Below are 22,516 nucleotides of genomic sequence, written 5' to 3'. Positions count from 1 at the left end.
GATGTACCTAATAAAGTGGCCACTGAGTGTATTTTAGCTGCCATAAACATACTTTCTGGATAAAGTGTGTTTTCAAGATCTCTTTTGATTCAGCAAATAGAGGTTCTTGTTGATTAACTAACCAGTCTAGTCAGTGTCATAATACACAAAAATGCTGGAGGAACTTAGCAGGTCAGGCAGCATCTATGAAGGGAAATGGTTGCTGTTTCAGGTCAAGACACTATCTGGACTGAAAGATAGACTGGAGGATCTTTCTGTCTGTAACTCTCCTCTACCTTTTCAGTTTAGATGAATAGTCTTGTCGACTGTACACTTCCTTCTATAGGTGCTGCCTGGCCTGCCGAGTTCCTTTACCATTTGGTGTTGTTCCAGATTGCAGTATTTCCAGACTTTCATCTCCAGTTGGTATAATGTTGACTTGTGGAAATCAGAGAAGTTTTGCATCCATTGAGTACTGTGTGCTGAGTTACCTGATCCTTATTGGGTAACATTGGGTGCTAGAGCACAGTCAGAATCGAGATGAGGGAAATTTGCTGGGAGATTGTTGCTCTTGAGGTTATAGAATGATCTATAGCAAATGAATGAGGGTGTCAGAATCAGATTTTCTTTGTGTCAACTGAATTACTCTTGTGTAGAGTATTGCCTACTACTTATACTTCTAGAGATCAGTCAGTATCTTTAGGAAAGTTGGAAAGCAGAAGTTTGTAACTGGGTAACGAATGAAAACTAATGTTGTTGCTTTATCTTTCAGGCCATCTGCTGAACCATTTCATGGAGAGTATGTATTATTTTCAATTTTACTTTAGCAAATATATTTATGACTTTCCTTTTTCCATTAATGGGCTGTACTTCACTTTAATCCCAACTTTTCATTGTTTATTTCTATGAGCTTTTCCAAAAACATGCTTTCAGTCTCAATTCTGAAATCTAGTATCTTCTTGTATAAAGCTCCCCCACTACTTGCTTAATTAATACTCATTGCAATAATATTAAAAGCTGTATCCAAACTAGTAATTTCTTCTGGTAATGTAATTCCAGTCAATACCTGTCTTCTTCTCACATTATCATACCTGATACAGATCTCCTGAGCAGCAATTTTCACTAATAATATGTAGTGTGCTAGAGATTTTTTAAAATGTGCAGATAATTGACAATCCTGACATGTGGTATAATTTTATATCAGTTGTATTCTGAGAACGTCAGTCTTTTATTTTCTGATCTTTCTTCCAAGTGTCCCCCTTTTTCTGCAGCTCCTGAAATAGATGAATCTGCAGTAATGCAGCTGGCTGAGATGGGATTTCCCCTGGAGGCATGTCGGAAAGCGGTTTACTACACTGGAAATTTGGGGGCTGAGTTGGCCTTTAACTGGATCATAGCACACATGGAAGAACCTGGTAAGAGAAAAGGCCTAATGGCCAACACACAAATGTCAGGGTTTTCTGACAAGGCATGCAGTCCCTAAATTCAATTTATAATTTTCAATGGGACATATGTTATCGTTGGCAGACTTTATTCTGATAGGCTTTACACAAACTAAGAATAAAACTACAGCTAGTTATTCAGAAATGTAAAGAAGTTATGCTGATCTAAGGATCTGCAGCCTTTTAGTAAGTATTGTAGGAAAATCTGATGCTGTAATTATTGATTACCATTCTGGCAGTGTATGTGTTTCAGATCTGCCTTCATATGTTAAATTGCAATGTATAACTTCTGAGGAAGTGTTTAGAAAATAAGATAAGGTGTAAGATGAGGGCCATAAAACCACCCACAAAGGCAATGCTATCACAAAAGATGGCACACTGGTTATGCTTATTGCAGTGTTGTTGTTGACTTGGCACATGGACCAGAACTGAAATTTTAGATCTTGCAGTTTCTATTTATATATCACTTTAACATAGCAGAAATGTTGATGGCATTTAAGGAAAGTGTTCTCAAATAAAAACTGTCGACTAGCCACATCGAGACATAATAGGACAGGTGATCTAAAAGTTACAAAAAAAAAATCTCCATTGTTTTTAAAAAGTATCATAAAAGTGCAAAAAGGGAAAGGAGTGTATGGAACTCCAGAGCATAATGCTTTAACAGTTGAAATCCACACTACCGCAACCAAAGCAATTACAATTGGAGGTAATTTATTAATAAGTTAATTTGTTTTAATTTTCTACTCTTCCCACTAGATTTTGCTGAGCCACTGGCACTATCAGGATGTAATGAACTTGGCACTGCTGAGTTGGGTCAGTACGAAGTTGGTCTTGCTGGAGGAGCCTCTTCAACGAAAAACCAGCCACCAGAGGAGATTGTTGCCATTATCACATCAATGGGATTTCACAGGAGCCAAGCCATCCAAGCACTGAAAGCAACTGTAAGTCTGGGCATGCGTTATATTTTTAAAAGGAAAAGAAACAATAATCTAGGTTGTTAATGAAGAACAACAAATGAATGGAACTACCTTAGCTGGTACAATGTTGAAGGATGAGCTGCACCAGAATGGGAAGGCATCAAGCCTCCAGCAAACCTCAAACTAGAGTGTTACAGTGTAGAATGGAGGGCTGCCGGGCTATGGTTTTCTGTGGAACGCTGGCACCTTGCAGTGCCAGAAACTCAGGTTTAATCCTGACCTCAGGTGCTGTCCGTCAGGAGACTCTGAATCAACCATGCTTAATATCTATATATATCTACGTATATATCTGAACGGTTCATTGTCCGTTCCGAAATGTGATGACAGAGCTGAAGAAACTGTCCCTAAAATGTTGTGTGTGTGTTTGCAGGCTCTTGTACCTCCCCTCTGATGGTAGTAACAAGAAGAAAGCACGTCCTAGGTCATAGGGTCCTTAATGAGCAATGCTGCCTCTCTTAGGCATTGTCTTATGAAGATGTACTTGATGGTGCAAAGGCTAGTCCCCATTGAGGGAGCTGGCTGAGTCTGCAACCCGTTGCAGCTTCCTTCACTCCTGTTCAGTGGCTTCTCCATAGCAGGTGGTTTTGCAACCAGTTAGAAAGCTCTCCACGGTACATCGGTAGAAATTTGCTAGAGTCCTTCGTGACATATCAATACTCCCTCAAACTCCTAATGAAATATAGCTGCTCTCAAGCCTTCTTTGCAATTGCATCAATGTTGGGTCCAGGATAGGTTCTCGGAGATGTTGACACCAGGAACGTGAAACTGATCCTGACTTTTCATGTTCTTCCTGCGACTATGGGTTTCTTTCACTTACTTCCCACATACTAAAGATGTGGGAGTTTGGAGGTAGGATGGCCACTGTAGAATTGTTTTTTGTGCATAGGTGAGTGAGAGAATCAGAGGACTCAGTTGTGGAGGTTGGAATATATCACAGATGTCATAGTCTTCAACAGTATTAATGTAAGTTCAATGTAACTGGGAGGGTGGTAGCTGTAGCTCTAAACTTGGTGGGACAAAGGGGAGTTTCTATGCTAAATCTCTCTGTCTGTATGGAATTGCCAACAATGATGAAGCATGAACCATAAGCTACATTGCAAAGAAGGAAATGTTTAATTCTTATTATAAAACTCATGAGATTTGAAGTAATTATATGAGGGAACAGGAACATACGAAGGCAATAGCATTTACAGACCCAGTGACACCCTAATGCTCTTTCAAACAAGGTGCAGTGTTCTCAGTGGTGTTTGTTGTGAAAATAGTCTATTAAAATGGTGAGGTCATTGGTTTCTTCTTGAAGGCTGCAGTTAGCTGCCTTATTCACTAGATAGAAACTCCTTCAGGTCTTCAGTGTTTGACCACAAACATCCATATGCCGGAAGTTGCTGTTAGCTTCACAGAGTAAGAAGGTTAACAGTAACTATTTTGTTCTCATTACAACCATAAATTCTGGGCCAATATTTCAGGCCAATGACCAAAATAAATATTTCTTTCATTTCCTATTTTTGTACGTGATTGAAACTGTGACGAGACTCAGCTTCAGCTAATGATAACGGAGTTGTCTACATTCATTTCAGGTATGTATTGAACTGCCCTACATAGCTTGACACATTCTTTTTAATTGTATGGTGGCGTGTTGGTACTGATGTCTCACAACTCCAGGGACTCGGGTTCAATCCTATTGTCTGTGCAGAGTTTGCATGTTTGCCCCTCAGACTGTGTTCTGCTGGGTGTTTCAGTTCTCTGACATATCCTAAAGACATGCTGGTAGGTTAATTAGCTCCTAAGATTGTGCAAATGCAGATAAGTGACAAAAGAACAAAGTGAGAGTTAAATGATATGTGAGAAGAAAATGATGCAGGGCTACAGGAGAAAGAGAGGGGAAAGGATTGATGGAATTGCTAGTCAAGTGTGGGCCTGATGGGCTGAATGGTCTTCTTCCATATCATTATAAGCAAGTAAGAATTCTAAGCTATTGACAGAGTTAATGCAATAGCTTTAATATAGTTAGTTTCTCATTTAATTATGGACAACGTAAGTTGATGGTATGTTGTCTTCATTAGCGATGTTCTGTTCACTTTTCAACCTGAAGATGTGGTGCAGATCATTTTTAGCAGGACTCAGATTTTATTATAAACTTGCGCTTAATCTCAATATTGCTCCTTTTGTAGAATAACAACTTGGAGAGAGCATTGGACTGGATCTTCACGCACGCAGACAGCGAGGATGAAAGCGAGGCGACGTTGGAGATTGATTCACAATCACACATGGATACGGAAACAGAGCCGGCAGGGCCCAGAATCAAGGACGGACCTGGAAGTAGGTCATTTTGAAAGGCTGTGCACTAAAGACTCAACGGTTTGGTCCCTGAGCATATCTAATGAGGAATGATTTGTGTAGATCAGGTCCATTCTGCCCAGCATTTAGAAGAATGTAATCTCTTTGAAAATTAATATTCTAAAGCAGGGGTTCCCAAGCTGGGGTCCACGGGCTTCTCGATTAACGGTAAGGCTCCATGGCATAAAAAAAAAAGTTCGGAACCCCTGTCCTAAAGAGAAAGTTGACAAAGTGGATGCTGTGAGGATGTGGAGGGCATTGCTTCAGGCCTTAGACCAGAAAAGGAAGTTTTCTTTTGGAAGTTGTGGACCTTTGAAACTCAGGGGTTTGAGTGCTGAGTTAATAACTCTATTTAAGACTGAGATAGATTTCTGGACATTAGAAATTTCAAGTGAGATGGAGGGTGGGCAGGAAAGTAGATTTGAGGCCAGAGATGACATTACTCAGTATCCAATGTTAGAAGAGGCTTGAGAGAATGTGGGTGCTTCTCCTGCTCCTGTTCCTTATACTCTGGTGTGCTACCTAAAGCACAACACAACAACATTTTACAGTGGATGATGGAAACCTGACAAATGATGTAATTGTTCAACTGGTCAGGATATAGTTGTAGAGAGGTACCAGAGAGTTAACATTTCAGGTCATTGATGTTTTGCCAAATATTGTTCATAATCTACCTAAATGACTATTGTCCAGCAGTATCTTCATCCACTGTGATGAAGTGTTTTGAGTTGTTGGTGATAAAACATATCAATTCCTGTCTAGAAGCAACTTGGATCCATTTCAACTTACCTACTGGAGCAACCGGTCCACAGTTGATGCCATCTCATTGGATCTTCACTCAACCCTGGAACATCTGGACAGTGAAGATGCACACATCTGGATGCTCTTCATTGACTACAGTTTGGCATTTAATACTATCATCCCCTCAAAACTGATCAATAAGCTTCAAGACTTAGGCCTCAATACCTCCTTGTGTCACTGGATTCTTGATATCCTCAGTTGCAGGCCCCAGTCAGTTCATATTGGCAACAACATCTCCACACTCACCATCAGCACAGGTGCACCACAAGCTTGTGTGCTTAGCCCCCTGTTCTACTCACTTATGACTGTGAGGGTGGAGCTTCAATGCCATATTTCAGTTTGCTGGTGACACCACTGTTGTTAGCCGAAGCAAAAGTGGTGATAAATCAGCTTATGGGATGGAGATAAAAATCTGACAGAGTGGTGGCACAACAACAACCTCTCAGTCAACGTTAGTAAGACCAAGGGAGGAGGAAACTGAAGTTCTTATCAGAGGTGGAGAGGGTCAGCAACTTTAACTTCCTTGGTATTATCATTTTTTAGGCCCAGCACATAAGTGCCATTGTGAAGCAGGCACAGCAGTGTCTCTTCTCTCTTAAAGGTTTGTGAAGATTTGACATGACTTATAAAACTTTGACAACCTTCTATGGATCTCTGCTGGAGAGTATATTGACTGGTTGTATCACGGACTGGTATAATAGGCATCTGTTAGTCTCGTGAGACCATGGATTTGTGCCTTGGAAGGTTTCCATGGCGCAGGCCTGGGCAAGGTTGTATGGAAGATCGGCAGTTGCCCATGCTGCAAGTCTCCCCTCTCCATGCCACCGATGTTGTCCAAGGGAAGGGCATTAGGGCCGATACAGCTTGGCACTGGTGTTGTCGCAGAGCAATGTGTGGTTAAGTGCCTTGCTGAAGGACACAACACGCTGCCTCAGCTGAGGCTCGAACTAGCAACCTTCAGATCACTAGACCAACACCTTAACCGCTTGGCCATGCGCAAACACAATGGAAACACCAATGCCCATGAATGGAAGAGCCTACAAAAAGTAGTGGGTACAGCTCAGTTCACCATGGGTAAAGGCCTCTGTAACCTTTGAGCAAATCTACATGGAGCGCTGTCACAAGAAAGCAGAATCTATCATAAAGGTTCTCCACTATCCATTCTATGTTCTCTTCTCAAACAAGAGAAAATCTGCAGATGATGGAAATCCAAGCAAAACACACAAAATGCTGAAGGAACTCAGCAGACCGGGCAGCATTTATGGAAAAGAGTACATCGTCAGTGCTTTGGGCCAAGACCCTTCATCAGGATTACCTGATGTTTCTCTTCTCACTGCTGCCGTCAGGAAGAAGGCATGGGGGTCTCAGGACTTTTGCCACCAGGTTCAGGAACAGCTATTACTCCTCAGCCATCGGGCTCTTGAAACAGAGGTGATAACTTCCCTCAATCTCACTTGCTCCATCACTGAATTGTTCCCACAATCTATGGACTCACTTTCAAAGACTCTTCATTTCTTGTCCGTGATATTTATTGCTTAGTTACTTATAATAATAATTATTTTTTTTTCCTTTCTGTTTGTATTTGCACAGTTTGTATTTTTTTGCACATTGGTTGTTTGTCTGTCCAGTTGGGTGTGGTCTTTTAATGATTCTGTTGTGTTTCTTGTATTTACAGAAAGGCCCATATGAAAATGATTGTATATAGTGACATAGCAAGAGTAGGACTAAACTAGAGAGGATGCAGAAAAGATTCACAAGGATTTTGCCAGGACTGGAGACCCTAATTCTCACAAGATGCCCCTTAACACTGAGCTGTGAGCATTCAGTTGCTGGCAATATCGTTTCTCTCAATATATAGGTACCAGTATATTTTGGAGGTGTTAAATTAGCCTTTGAGGGCCTAATATCTTTGTTAGAACAGCAAAATAAAGACATTTTTAAAAGAGGAAATAACTTTACTTCCCCATTCTGAATATCTGCTGCATAAGCAGAAAGGGTGGAAAATAAGGGATAACTATTCTGATAACAAGGGGCTGACCTGAAATGTTAATTCATACAGATGCTGCATGATCTGTTGAGTACTGAATGTTTTTTGTTTATGTTTCTGACGTTATAAACCACCTTCCCCATGCCATTAGCTATTTCTTTGCATTTCGTATAAAAGGCAATTTACTTTTACTTTGCTCAGCGGGGAGCCATCTATTTAAGTTAGATTGCGCTGACTTCATCTTGTGCTAAAGAAACAATAATAGCCTCGATCAGGGTCTGTTGATATGTTATTTTGACAGATCTAACTAAGGCACCTATTTCTGGATGTCCAAAGTGCTTGCCTGTTAAGATTTAAGCTCCCTTTATCGTGCAACTGATTTTTGATCTATGGCAAAGCTCAACTGAGTCTGCAGCAATCAGAGTGTGCTTTCGAGATCACCTCAGTCTTCACCAAAAATATTGAAAAACAGTCTAGATCTAGGAAACATGAACTGTGTCCATTGTGTACCCTGCCCTAAATCCCCACCTGCCATCAAATATTCTTTTCCATTTGTAGTTAGGTGGTCACCTGTGTGGCCAATGTGGAATCCACTGAAGGCTGTCTCAGAATCTCTGCTGTAGTTTCTGTGAAAGGATGTTTGTTCCCTTCATTGGATTGATCCCACATCTTGAACATCATGGCCTTGCCTCCTTGAAGTGGGAAGTTATTGCTGATGATATTTTCCAAGGTGTAAGTGATTTGTAGTATGGGTCTTAATAATGTCCAGTACCGAAATTTTAAAATGTAACACTTGAATGGAAAGTTGAATTGTTCAAATTTTCCAAGAGGATCTAAGTTCAAAGTACATTTATTATCGAAGTATGTATATATTATACAACTTTGAGATTCGTCTGCTTGCAGGCAGCCACAACACAAAGAAACGCTAAAGAATTCATTTTAAAAAACAGGACCAACAAACACCCACTGTTCAGAGGGGAAAAGAGAAACAACCCATCAAACAATAAATGTAAGTAAATAGCATTTAGAATGAAGTTCGGAGCAGGCCACAGCCTTAGCCTCAGTTCAGAGCAGCGCCGAATGAACATCATAGAACCAGCCCGACAACCTGCCTTTTCAATCCATCTGGCCCAGCATTTAAATCGTCCAAAATTTGGGTCGTTCCCCACTCTAGGTTCCGGCCTTGACACTCGGTTATGCTCTGAGCCCGGACCCCGCCTCCAGCTGTCAGCCCATACCTGACCTTTCCAAAGCAGCCCAGCACTTAGATCGATCAAACCTCGCTCTCAGTTTAGGTGGATGGGCCTCGACTCTGCCTCTCCACCACTCCAACCTTGCTCCATGCCGCTTACCCCAACTTTGTCTCGGATGTGCCTCAACCTTGAATATGCCTCGACTTCACCTCACACCTGCACGGTTTGACCCTCGACTCAGCCTTCGCTCACCACTTCATTGTTTGCAGTGATTATTGACCATAGATTTTTTTAACAGAAAGAGTATTATTAATGAAGTCAGTAAATATTGTTTTGTTAACTGCCAATAAGTTGATGCTCACCTCCAGCAGCGCCATCTTGAACTGGATCAAAATATTTCTTGAATTTCTACTGCAAATCCTTCGGGTTACAATGAGCAACATCTGGAAGATACAGATCACATTGAATTCAATGTGGAATTTGTTTGGAGGATAATCCATGCCATCAGGATTACCCATTACAGCAGACAAATGTTCCTTAATAAATCCAGGTTTTTGCCGTGCTATCAGAATGTTTAACCTCAACATTATTTACCTTTTGATGAAAATTTTATTGACCTGTTTCCAGTTTTGCCATTTTTCTTGCTTGATTTTAATTTAAGGTTACCAAATATCACATTTCCACACTCTTGGGTATCCTGGAATTTCGTGAAAGGCTTCTCACCAGTGCATAAATTCTCCAGTGTTTTCTTCCATCCACATAACAACTCTGAGAAAACTACAGTTCTCACCGATCTGGTTGTTAAATATGTGCACTGCAATAAAAACATACAGTACATCCTTCAATTAGGTAAATGCTGCTAACCTGGAAAATATTCAGCTGTTTATGATTTCTAGTTTTGCAATGGTACACACTGGAAAGCATCCAGTCAGGACGGAGTGCTGACCAACTGGCTGTTGTGTTGACAGATAACTTCAATCTCTCGCTCCGGCAGTGTGTGGCACCCACCTGCTTGAAGCAGACTTCAATCATACCGGTGCCCAAGAAGAGTGTGGTAACCGGTTTCAATGACTATACAGGAGAGAGACTGAGTGGCATCATAACAACAATGTCAGTAAGACCAAGGAACTGATAGCAGACTTCAGGAGAGAGAAACCAGAGGTCTATGAGCCAGTCCCCATCGGAGGATCAGGGGTGGGGAAGATCAGTAACTTTAAATTCCTGGGAGTTACTTTCTCAGAGGACTTGTCCTGGACCTATCATATAAATGTAATTACAAAGAAAGCACGACAGCCCTTCGACTTTCTTAAGAGTCTGCGGAGATTCGGCATGACATCAGAAACTTTGGCAAACTTCTATAGTTGTGTAGTGAAAAATGTATTGACTGGCTGCATTATAACCTGGGATGGCGACGTCAATGCCTTTGAGCAGAAAATCCTGCAAAAGGGGAGTGGATTCAGCTCAATACATCACGGATAAAACCCTCCCAATCATTGGGCACGTATACATGAAATACTTTCGTAGGAAAGCAGTATCAATCATCAAAGATCCTCATTGCTCTTCTTGCTGCTGTCACCAGATAGAAGGTACAGGTGCCTCCACCAGGTGGAGCAAGGTGACTTCCTCCACCAGGTTCAGGAACAGTTACTGCCCCTCAACCATCATGCTCTTGGAACAAAAGAGCAACACTACACTCATTTATTGAGATGTTCCCACAACAAATGCCCTCAGTTTAAGGACTTTGTATCTTGTCATTTCATGTTCTCGTTATTTACTGCTGTTTATATTTGCATTTGCACAGTTTGTTGTCTTCTATTCTCTACTTGTTCTTTCATTGATTCTGTTTATAGTTACTATTCTATAGATTTGCTGATATGCCTGCAGGAAAAAGAATATCAGGGTTGTACGTGGTGACATGTATGTACACTGGTAATAAGTTTTACTTTGAACTTTTGACCTCTCTGAAAGGCTGGCTTTATTCTAGATTATCATTAAGATTTCTGTAGAATTGGTTAATTTTTTAAACTCAAACAGGAGCTGGGACTGGGTTTTGATAGTTTTGTCTGCTTGATATAAATTAGAATTTAGTAATCAATGATTTGATTCTATCTGCAGGATATGAGTTATTTGCTTTCATTAGCCACATGGGAGAATCGACGATGTCTGGTCACTATGTCTGCCATATCAAAAAGGAAGGAAGGTAAGCACTTACTTGTTTGGGAAGGATCTCTTAAAATTTACTTAAGGTGTTGTTAGGATTACAGTTAGTAACACAATTTTAATCTTGACCAGTTCATTTGAGCAGGCCTATTTTGTTTTCCACTAGATTTGTGCAAATTCAACTTAATCTAAGGCTACGTCCACACTAGACCGAATAAATCCATAACCGAAGCTTTTTCTCTTCATTTTGACCCTCCGTCCACACTGAAACGGTGTTTCCCTCCCCCGAAAACGGAGCTTTTCTAAAACGCTCTCCAGAGTGTGTAAATCTGAAAACGCTGGTTGGGTGGTGTAGTGTGTACAGGGTAACTGGAGCTTTTTAAAAACGCTGTCATGATGTGCCCGAACAGATGGCGGTGGCAGTGCAGCATTTCATTGTTGAACGCAGCCTCCAACACCACAACAACAATGGCGGACGGCTTCACGCATGTTTTGTTTACTTTATTGTCTACGTTAATAGTTTATTTGGAGTTAAACATAGCTATTTACCACGTACAGGCAACATATCTACATACAAAAAGGTGTACTGTTCTTTATAGCGGTCCGGGATGTCGTTGTATTTGGTTTGGCATGACTCCCAGTCCACGTTCTCCTCTGCATTGCTGACTTTGTAGTCGTTTGTAACTCGCTGAAGCAGCTCGACTTCATCGTCTGTCCAAACGAAGAAGTCCGGTCTGCTTTTTCCAGCGGAGGTTTTCTTTGTATTCCTCGAGGACATTGTTGAAAACTTTCTTTTGCTGTTGTTGTAGGTACTGTAGTTTTTGACCAATGGAAATAGCACACCGCTACCACAGAAACGGAAATAGTATACTGTTTCCTCTTCGCTTGTTTTCTGTAGATGTATCCTGCGCATGCCCAGTAGGAGGAGATTCACCCAAATACCCATTTTAATGTGGATGGAGGTATTTTCAAAAACACCTGGTGTGGACGCCTATCGTTTTTACGCGAAACCGGCGTTTTCAAAATTATCCAGTCTAGTGTGGACATTATCCATTGGTGTGGAGAACAAAGTTGGCCCACAGAGTCCTTGCAGCTCATTGTAAGGCAATCTTAATAATTCCACTCTCGTTCTTTTCCCACATGGCCCTGCAATCAAGTGCTGTTCAATTCCTTCTCAAAATTCCTAACTGACTTTATTTCGAAAACTTTTCAGGAACTGTATTCCAGTTTACAAACACGAGAAAGTCTGCAGATGCTTGAAATCCAGAGTGACACACACACACAAAGCTGGAGGAGCTCAGCAAGTTAGACAGCATTTATAGAAATGAATAAACAGTGGACATATCGGGCCGAGACCCATCATCCTAAAGAAGAGATTCATTTCCATAGATGCTGCCTGGCTTGCTAAGTTCCTCCAGCATTTTGTGTGTGTTGTTTCAGTTTATAAATCACTTTCTGAGTCTTTTTTATGAAGTTTATCTCAAATGCTTCCTGTTCCTTTTCCCTTCACTTTAAATATCAGATGTTTTTGTCTTTGACATAGACTGAAAACTGTTAGCCTGTTAAGTCCATACAACTCTCAGAACAAACCTATTATTCCCCTGTCTACCTTGCTTACCCCTATGTTTTCCTTGAATTACCTGCCAAAGGGAAAAGGTTCTCTCTGTTTACCCTGCCTACACTTAGTCGTGGTCTTGTACACCAGACTCCTCCAAATCTTCTTTGCTTCAAGAAGAGATTCTCCCCACAAAACAGAAAATTCTGAAAGTTAGTCATCTGTGGAGAAAGATTTAAATGTTTGTCATTCTGAGTATCAACTCTGTTTTTACAGTGAATCTCAGAGTTGTATATGGTAACATATATTGTATGTACTTTGAAAGATTTAATGTTTGTCATCCTGAAAAGTCGACTCTGTTTTTCTCTCCGTAGAAGCTGCTTGATTTAATATTTTTAATATTTACTGATTTGATTTGAGATTCAGCACCTGCAGTAATTGCTTTTGGCTCAACTTCTCCTGTCTAAGCACGTCACTTGAAATCCCATGTCCTTGGGCACCTAGTTAAGCCTTCCAAATGTTTGTTAACTGAAACTGGATGTGGTTCAGAGCTAACCAATATGTTATAAGCTCCGTGCCTCTACTTAAGCCTTACATCCTATTTGCTTTTGTTATTTTCATCATGTCTTGCGATTTTCAAGGGTTTTTGAGGATTTTGAGTGTGAGTACTTGAGTTAGTCAGACAGTGTATTTAATAGTTTGGAAAATAAAGCAACTTCTGAGATGAAGATTTTCTGAAAGCTGAAATAAAATGTTGACAGATAATTGAGTATTTCATACTGAAACAGGGGTTTGTGTCTCACATGTATTTGCAATTCTGCAATGTTTCATTGCTTCTTTATTTCTTCTAATCAGATGGGTAATCTACAATGACCATAAAGTCTACACTTCAGAGAAACCTCCTAAAGATCTGGGCTATATTTACTTTTATCAACGGATTGCCTATTAAGCTGGAGAGCTTGATATGAAAGCCATAACCTATCTTCTTTCCAAAGTGCAAAAAAAAATCTACAAACTGTCAAAGGTTTGAGGGGAAACTGGATTTTGTCATTACTGTGCAAATATCTTATTTATAGAAAACTAAAATGCAATATGTTTGATATGAAAAGAAAATTTTTTATTGTTTAATATATTGACACATTTTGTTTTGAATTGCATCTGGAAAAGCTGGGGAAGCTGATCAGAGGTGTGTGCTATCAGTTTACTTTGAACTGACTTTATCAAATTTATAATTCATCGAGACATCTTCATTCTTTCTCATTGCCCTCATTCTCACTTATTGTATTCTATTTGTGTGACTTACTGTTCAGTTTTGTTGAATGAGCATTTCACCACAGAATGAAAACACCCCACAAAGTCTCATTTTTTTTTAAAGTTTTCCCTCTTCCCTTCTAAATAGGATTTAATAAAGGAAGAGTTATTGTATTTGGCACCAACAAGATATTTAAGTGATATTGAAGTGGCTTTGAGTTACTGATTTAGTTCATGAATTTGAATAAATCCGTGCCTTTACACTAGAGGTTACTCCTCCAGAGTCAAATGTGTGCCCCATGGTATGGTCATCGTCTAGAATCATACACTATCTCACTTGATTACACTTCATGTTAGGATATTTTAGATCTCTAGCATTGCATTCCCAGCCAAACTAAGTAAGAAGGCTAACAAGAAACTAAATCTCTTCTTCCCACTCTGCCATTAATTTGCCAGACTTTTATTGCTTCTCCCAAGTAGAATCAGACTGTTCTTTAAATTGAACAGAAGTGTTTAGAAATTGTACACATTGTTTTTATGCACCATCTACATATAAAGGTGTGCTGGGGAAACAAGTCAATTTGTGACCACTGGGAGATTAGCCCTGGCACATCCGGTGAAGTTCAGGTCACATCACGTGAGTGGTATTTGCCAGTAGTCGTGCACCTATTGATGACATCACGAGATCAGGATGGAGACAGCAGTTAATGGGTTTGCACGGTCATTGTAACATCCTGCACTCAGCACCTCTCAGCCTCACTTATCAGTGGCCAACATCAGAGCTGCCTTCTGGACAGGCCAATGAAGAACTCTCAGTACAATATCTTGGGGTCTCTTGCAGCTTGAGAGTCCTCCAGGCCAGCACTCCGTGTGAGACATACGCTAGAGAGCTATGTCATCACTTTTCTTCCCTGTTTTCCTTGGTCTGCATGGGAAACCTTTATGCTGCATTACGAAGACTGTTCTTTAACATCTGACTTGCTTCCTAGTGGCTAATGTGGCAGTAAAATGGACACAACTGTCATGAGAAAATGTGCAAAATTTTACCTGTGCGATTCAGGATGAAAGCTCCCCCCCCCCCCCCATTTTTTATATGTTACTTTACCAATTTTGAGATTTTTTTTGTTTAGTTTCTCTATATGACATATCTGATCTAAAACACACCCAAGAATAACTGATGTTCTGATTGCTGGAAATGTGTAAATATCAGAAAATCAAGGAAAGGAAACAAAGATTTGTAAGCAGCCATATTCCAACTTCTTTTAGCCATTCTAATCAACTTCCAACACCGAACTCCTAATGAACTTTGTGTCACTCAAAAGCATACTGGTTATTTCTCAACACACACCAATTTCTGGAGGAACCCAGTAAGTTGGGCAAGATCTATGGAGGGGGGTATAAACAGTTAGCATTTCCATAAGACCATAAGATATAGGAGCAGAATTAGGCCGTTTGGCCCTTTGAGTTGGCTCTGCCATTTCATCATGGCTGATCCAATTTTCCTCTCAGCCTCAATTTCCTGCCTTCTCCCTGTATCCATTCATGGCCTAATCAATCAAGAGTCTATCAACCTCTCCCTTATAAAGACTTGTCCTCCACGACTGCCTGTAGCAAAGAATTCCACAGATTCTCCACTTTCTGGCTAAAGAAATTCCTCCCCATCTGTGTTCTAAAAGGATACCACTCTATACTAATGCTGTGTCCCCTGGTCGTAGACTCTCCTCCCATAGGAAACATCCTCCCCACATCCTCTCTGTCAAGGCTTTCACCATTCGATAGGTTTCAATGAGGTCACCCCGCAATCTTCTGAATTCTAGTGAATTCAGGCCCAGAGCCATTCAAATGCTCTTTGTATGACAAACCATTTAATCCTGGAATCCTTTTCGTGAACATCCTATGAATTCTCTCCAATGTCAGCACATCCTTTCTTAGATAAGGGGCTCAAAACTGCTCTCAGTACTCCCAAGTGAGGCCTCATTAGTGCTTTATAAATTCTCAACATTACATCCTTGCTTTTGTATTCTAGTCTTGAAATGAATGCTAACATTGCATTTGCCTTCCTCACCACAGACTCATCCTGCAAATTAACCTTTAGGGAATCCTGCACAAGGGCTCCCAAGTCCCTTTGCATCTCAGTTTTTCTTGTATTTTCTCTCCATTTAGAAAATAGTCAACCCTTTCATTTCTTCTATTCAAAGTACAAAACCACACACTTCCCGACACTTGCCATGTTTACCCCATTCTCCTAATCTAACTCCTGTAGCCTCTCTACTTCTCAAAACTACCTGCCCTCCACCTATTTTCAAATTGTCTGCAAGCTTTGCAACAAAGCCATCAATTCCATCATCCAAGTATTGGCATAAAATGTAAAAAAAAATCGGACCCAAAGCAGAACCTTGTGGAACACCACAAGTCACGGACAGCCAGTCTGAAAAAGCTCCCTTTTTTCCCACTCCTTGCCTCCTACCAGTCAGCCACTGCTTTATCCACGCTAGAATCTTCCTGTAATACCATGGGCTCAGAGCAGCCTCATGTGTGGCAACTTGTCGTAAGACTTCTGAAAATCCAAGTACAAAACATCAACCGATTTTCCTTTGTCTATATTGCTTGTTACTTCTTCAAAGAATTCCATCAGATTTGTCAGGCAAGATGTTCCCTTGAGGAAACCATGATGACTACCATGATGTCCTATTTTATCATGTGCCTCCAAGTAATCTGCAACCTCATCCTTAATAATTGACTCCAACATCCTCCCAACCACTGAGGTCAGACTAGCTGGCCTGTAGAAACATAGAAAACCTACAGCACAATACAGGCCCTTTGGCCCACAAAGTTGTACCGAACATATCCCTACCTTAGAAATTACTAGGCTTACCTATAGCCCTCTATTTTACTAAGCGCCATGTACCTATCTAAATGTTTCTTAAAAGACCCTATCGTATCCGCCTCGAACACCGTTGCCGGCAGCCCATTCCACGCACTCACCACTCTCTGAGTAAACAACTTACCCCTGACATCTCCTCTGTACCTACACCCCAGCACCTTAAAGCTGTGTCCTCTTGTGGCAACCATTTCAGCCCTGGGAAAAAGCCTCTGTCTATCCACACGATCAATGCTTCTCATCATCTTATACACCTCTATCAGGTCTCTTCTCATGCTCCGTCACTCCAAGGAGAAAAGGCCGAGTTCACTCAACCTATTCTCATAAGGCATGCTCCCCAATCCAGGTAGCATCCTTGTAAATCTCCTCTGCACCCTTTCAATGGCTTCTACATCCTTTCTGTAGTGATGCAAATAGAACTGAGCACAGTTTCTTTCTTATAGTTTCCCTTCTTATGCCTCTCTCCCTTTGTGAAGAGTAGAGTGACATTTGCAATTTTCCATTCTACTGGAACCATTCCAGAATCTCGTGATTCTTGAAAGATCATTACTAATGCCTTCAGCGCCTCTTTCAGAACTCTGGGTTGTACACTATCTGGTTCAGGTGACTTATCTACCTTTAGGACTTGCAGTTTCACAAGAACCTTCTCTCTAGTTACGTTAACTTCACACGCTTCATGCCCTCTGATGCCTGGAAGTTCCACCATCCTGCTAGTGTCTTCCATAGTGAAGACTGATATAAAATACTTATTTAGCTTGTCTGCCATTTCATTGTCCCCCATTACTACCTCACTAGCATTGTTTTCCAGTGGTCTGATAATCCACTCTCACCTCTCTTTTACCCTTTATGTATCTGAAGAATTTTTTGGTATCCTCTTTAATATTATTGGCTTGTTTACTTTCGTATTCCATCCTTGTGTTTTTTTAATGACTTTTTTTAGTTGTCTTTGGTTGGTTTATAAAAACTTCCCAATCCTCTAACTTCCCACTAGTTTTTGCTCTATTATATGCCCTCTCCTTGGTTTTATGTTGGCTTTGACTTCTCTTCACCTGATGAAGGGTCTCAGCTCAAAATATCCTTTGGTTAATTCTATCTATAGACGTTCCCTGACTTATTGAGTTCCTCCGGCATTTTGTGTGTGTTGGTTATTTTTCATCTTTGCAGAAATACTCCAACCTGCCTTCATAAAGTATGGTACTGATGTATAATAAAAGTATCAATAGCTCATTCTATGAATAAATTATATTCATAGATTAAATGTTACATCATCCTGCTATTGATTCTAATTTTGTTGCAGAAGAATATATATTTTGGTCTGTAGTATTAAATGGACACTTTTTTGCTAATGATCACTTGTCCATTCATTAGACATGAGACCCTTGCATTCGGTGGAAATAGAAACAAGTCACATAAAAGTGAAACAGTAGTCAACATATAACAACTGAAGTTTGCAGGCTAACGAGGAAAATTGAATATTTATCTAAGGGTGTGTGTTTTGTGGATGAGTGATTCTAGAGAACATGTTCCTTTTAGTTTGTCCATCTTCAGAAGAAGCATCAGAGCTGGAACGTGGTAACATGCATAAAGCTCAAAATACTGGTTTCTCTTTTTTTTGGGGTCGTTCCTTTATGAGGAAGTTGTTCTTCATCTGTGGTGACAACTGGATATGAGGGAATCAAAAGAAAAGTTGTTCAGGGCAATATTACCCAGCTGGAGGGGAGAGTTAAGAACCTTAAGCAAGATATTGACCTGAAACATTGTCTCTCTTGAAATGTTGACTCTCCCGTTGCCTCCACAGATACTGCCTGACCCTCTATGTTCTCCCGCAGCTTCTTTGCCAACAATTAAATGTTGATTTGACAGTTTGGTTTTATCTAAAGTTATTTTTAATTATCAAGGTCTGTACCAACTTTTCATAGACTTTATCACTAAATCCATATTATACAGTATATGGAAGAAAACAAATCGTGTTAATAATTCCCAATTGCAATGCTGAAGGAAGTTCTAAGAGTTCATTCAATGATATAATTATTATCATTATTTAAGGAAAAGCTGTTGGTGGTTGATAGGACAGTGAGAGGCTTTCAAGAAAGCAGGCAGCATTATGAATGGCATTCATTAAAATAATAATTTGGATGCTAATGAATGAGTAATGCATCTTACAAGTTGTAATTGTGTTGTTGATTATTACTTTTAAAAATTTGAATAATTATATGAAATTTACTTTGATTAATGATATTTGCATCTCTTTAACATTCTCTAAATGATGGACTTAAAATTCAAGGAATGGTTAGAATATCTAGAGTGAAGAAATAGTAATTTTAAAATGCCAATTAACAATCCTAGAGAGAAGAACAATTCTCACAGACAAAAAGTTACTTTTACATTTTTTTTTACAGTAGAGTACATTATTTAGCCCACAATGATATTCTGGCATTCAGAACAATTCCATTGGATGTATTGCCCATTTATTTCCCTGGAATATTGTTGTCCAGTAAAACATATCACTTCAGCTTTTGGCTATCTCCTAGTAACCAGTTTTTGAATTTTATATTTTTCATCATTTAAGCTGTTAATTTTAAACATGTGCTAAAAATAAGCCCAAAACCAGAAATCAGGAATGGCATTTGGACCACTGGTTTTATTTCTTTAATTAATCAGTGGAATTAGGTCTATGAAATTCACTAAATCTTGATTGTTTAATGAACTTTCAATCTGGTAAAAATGTCTTGCAAATTGTTTTAGTGCTGTTTCAATGGTTCATTGACTGGTTTCATATAACAGTGATCACCTCTGGTTGGTGATTTTAGAGGTACTATGTCACATAGATTCTAAAATTATACATCGACACACAAATTAATTCATCTGTTTAAGTTTGATAGTCCACAGAACTTCAGAACATCTATTTATATTTTTTTATAAATTCATTTATTATTCAACAAGGATTCCAAATATCCCATTGATCAGAAAGAAACTATTACTGAAGTAATTCCTATTTAGTATGTAGTGTCTATAATTAAGATACTTCATGGTTGCTGAAACATTTAAAATAGTATTCCTATCCATGACTATTGCATTATATAAACCTTATGAAGAGTATCTTCTATGACAACAATAATGATATTTTAACAGATTTAATACATTTGTACTTGTTTTATGACCCTGAGCAATACCAGTCCAAAGTGATCTTCATTAACTTCTCATGCAGTAGAAGACAGCAATTTAAATAACACGTGTTGTGATTTTTTTTTTAGCTATGGGTCAGAAAATCCTTAAATCCAGACCAACCCACAGCTTTTATCTTGCCATTTATTTCACTGGATTCCAATGATGGCATGGCACAAAGAACACAACTAAGGAACTAAGAAAGTATCCTTGAAAATTTTGTAAGTTCCTGTTCTTGTAATCTTTTTTACCACTTCACAAAAGTTTACAAATGTAGCTGATTTCTGTTTTACACATCAAATTTTATCATCTTTATGAAGTATCCATTCCACCTGCTTTGATCCACTTGGTCTTCCCAATTTACACATTCCCTCCTCTTCTCATCACCTGCATACTTTCTTTCCAGCCTTGCCTTATTACTGTCACTTGTTTTCTCCATTCACTCAAACCCGTAACTTCCATCGATTTGTCATAAAGACTGCTTCTAGGTTGCAAGTCATTGATATGGATGGTCATGGCCTGGAAGTGAAAATTTTTATATTACCCTTTGGAATTCTGAACTTTCAAATTGAATTACATGTGTAACTTTTCTGTACAAAGACTCTAGATTTTTACTTGCTAAATCCTTTTTCTAGTTGATTGTGCCTGTCACTTTACAACTTTGAGAAGTGCAGAACTATGCATTTTGGTGTGGCTACTGAAACCTTCTTCTCTGATTGTAGATTGATCTTCTACAGTTAATGTAAACAATCAATCTAGTTTATGTTAATGCAATACTGGTGTTTTACACTAGAGTATGATTGTAACACTATTGAGTTTTTTAGAGGTAACTTATTTGTCAGAGTGAGGCAGAGAATCGTTGGATGGTTGTTTCTAGTCAAATACTTTTTTTTGCAGAAACAACTATCATCAGTATTAATGTTACTGGAAAATGTTGGAAAAAACCTTCATTGCTGCCATTACAACATTGAAATAATAAAATATTGTTGAAAGTTGCTTTTGAGTTTTCATTTCAAATTGAATTAGTAATTGTCTATTTAAGTTATAAGTTCACGTAAGTTCATACCTTGTTCATAAAAGAACATTAAATAAAGTCCAAGTCATTATTACATGCAGTGTAATGAAAAGTGGACAACAGTGGATAAGATGAAAAGTGGAAAGAGAGCTAATTCAGTTAGAAGCTTTAGGCCATGAGGATTGTCCTGAAGTATTAGGTATATTTATATTTACAGATTCTAAATATTGTGTGCAAATTGTACACCAACTCCCTAATTATTTTAACTGTTTTTAGCATTGATCATTCACCAAATGTAAGAGCAACTGTATGTTTTTACAAATTCATTCAGCGTTATTCCTAAATATCCCATTGATCAAATAGAAACTATTACTGAAGTTCATATTTAATATGTAGTGCATCTATTATTAAGATACTTTATATGTGCTGAATCATTTAAAATAATATTTCTATCCATGGTAATGATATTATAATTAGAATCAGATTTATTATTACTGACATGTATCATAAAATTTGTTTTGTGGCAGCAGTACAGTGCAATACATGAAATATACTATGCATTATATATAAAATAAATAAGTAGTGCAAAAATAATGTGGTAGTGTTCGTGGGTTCATAGACCATTCAGAAATCTAGTGGCGGAAGGGAAGAAACTGTTCCTAAAATGTTGAGTATGTGTCTTCAGGCTCCTGTACTTCCTCCCTGATGGCAGTAAAGAGGAGAGGCCATGTCTTCGATGGTGGAGATCCTTAATGGTGGATGCCAACTCTTTGAGGCATCACCCTTTGAAGACATTCTTGATGCTGGGGAGGCTGATACCCATGATGGATCTGGCTGAGTATACCACCCCGTTTAAACATATTCGATAGCCATTAGTATTTTTCTTAGTCTCTTTCTCCTGTAAGTATTCATTGTAGAATTGATAGGCTATCACTGTGAAAACTCTTCCATGATATGTAAAATGAAAATATTATAGCATGCAACCTTTCTCTTTCTCTTCTGTAGATATTCTTAAATTTATTAAAGAAAACGAATTCCATACCGTATCTTTATTTGGATTGGTAATGGAACCTGGTGTGGTCTTCTGCTGTTGTGGCCCAACCATTACAAGCTCTGACATGCTGTGCATTCAGAGATGCTCTTCTTCACACTGTTGTTTTATTTGAGTTACTGTCTCTTTCCTGTCAGATTGAACCAATCTGGCCATTCTCCTCTGACTCTCTCGTTATCAAGGCGCTTTCCTGCACAGAACTGCTACTAACTGGACAGTTTTTTTTGTTTGTTTTTTGCACCGTTCTCTGTAAACTCTAGAGACTGTCATGCGTGAACATCCCAGGAGATCAGCAGTTCCTGAGATACTCAAACCTCTCCTTCCTGCACCAACAATCATTCCATGGTCACAGTCACTTACATTCTTCCCCATTCCGATGTTTGGTCTGAAGAACATCTGGACCTCTTGACCATGTCTGCATGCTTTTATGCATTGAGTTGCGGCCTCATGATTGATTAGATATTTGCAATAACGAGCAGGTGTACTTGATAAAGTGGCCACTGAGTTATCCTGGCAGCAGATTATGATTAACGATCATTTATGCTCTCAGTAAAGATATTATAGTCATTGTTTCTGTGTGATAGATGTACTAATGATTTAAATATTAGGGTTCTCCAATGCGATTGCTTTGCATCATAGGGCCAGCTCAATTTATAATTTGATATTTGTGAAATTCAGGATTCAAAGGAAGATGAGGCAGTGCACACCAGGTTGGAGGAAAA

General features: G+C 39.2%; 1 protein-coding gene across 3 annotated transcripts in view; it reads left to right on the top strand.

Annotated features, from left to right (window-relative positions):
• Nucleotides 1–20,724, top strand: part of usp13 (ubiquitin specific peptidase 13) — a 94,988-nt gene extending 74,264 nt beyond the window's left edge. For 2 of the 3 annotated variants that reach the window (XM_072255317.1, XM_072255318.1), the window contains exons 16-21: nt 752–778; nt 1,251–1,394; nt 2,178–2,362; nt 4,570–4,717; nt 10,832–10,916; nt 13,287–20,724. In XM_072255317.1, the coding sequence (XP_072111418.1) occupies nt 752–778; nt 1,251–1,394; nt 2,178–2,362; nt 4,570–4,717; nt 10,832–10,916; nt 13,287–13,380 (683 nt within the window). In that variant the 3' untranslated portion in view covers nt 13,381–20,724. The remainder of the gene's footprint in view (nt 1–751; nt 779–1,250; nt 1,395–2,177; nt 2,363–4,569; nt 4,718–10,831; nt 10,917–13,286) is intronic. The other variant, XR_011885680.1, reaches the window with a different exon arrangement.
• The last annotated feature ends 1,792 nt before the right edge of the window (nt 20,725–22,516 follow it).

Source organism: Mobula birostris, chromosome 4 (genome assembly GCF_030028105.1).
Source record: "Mobula birostris isolate sMobBir1 chromosome 4, sMobBir1.hap1, whole genome shotgun sequence".
NCBI lineage: Eukaryota > Metazoa > Chordata > Chondrichthyes > Myliobatiformes > Myliobatidae > Mobula > Mobula birostris.
This window is presented reverse-complemented; position numbering and strand designations above follow the sequence as displayed.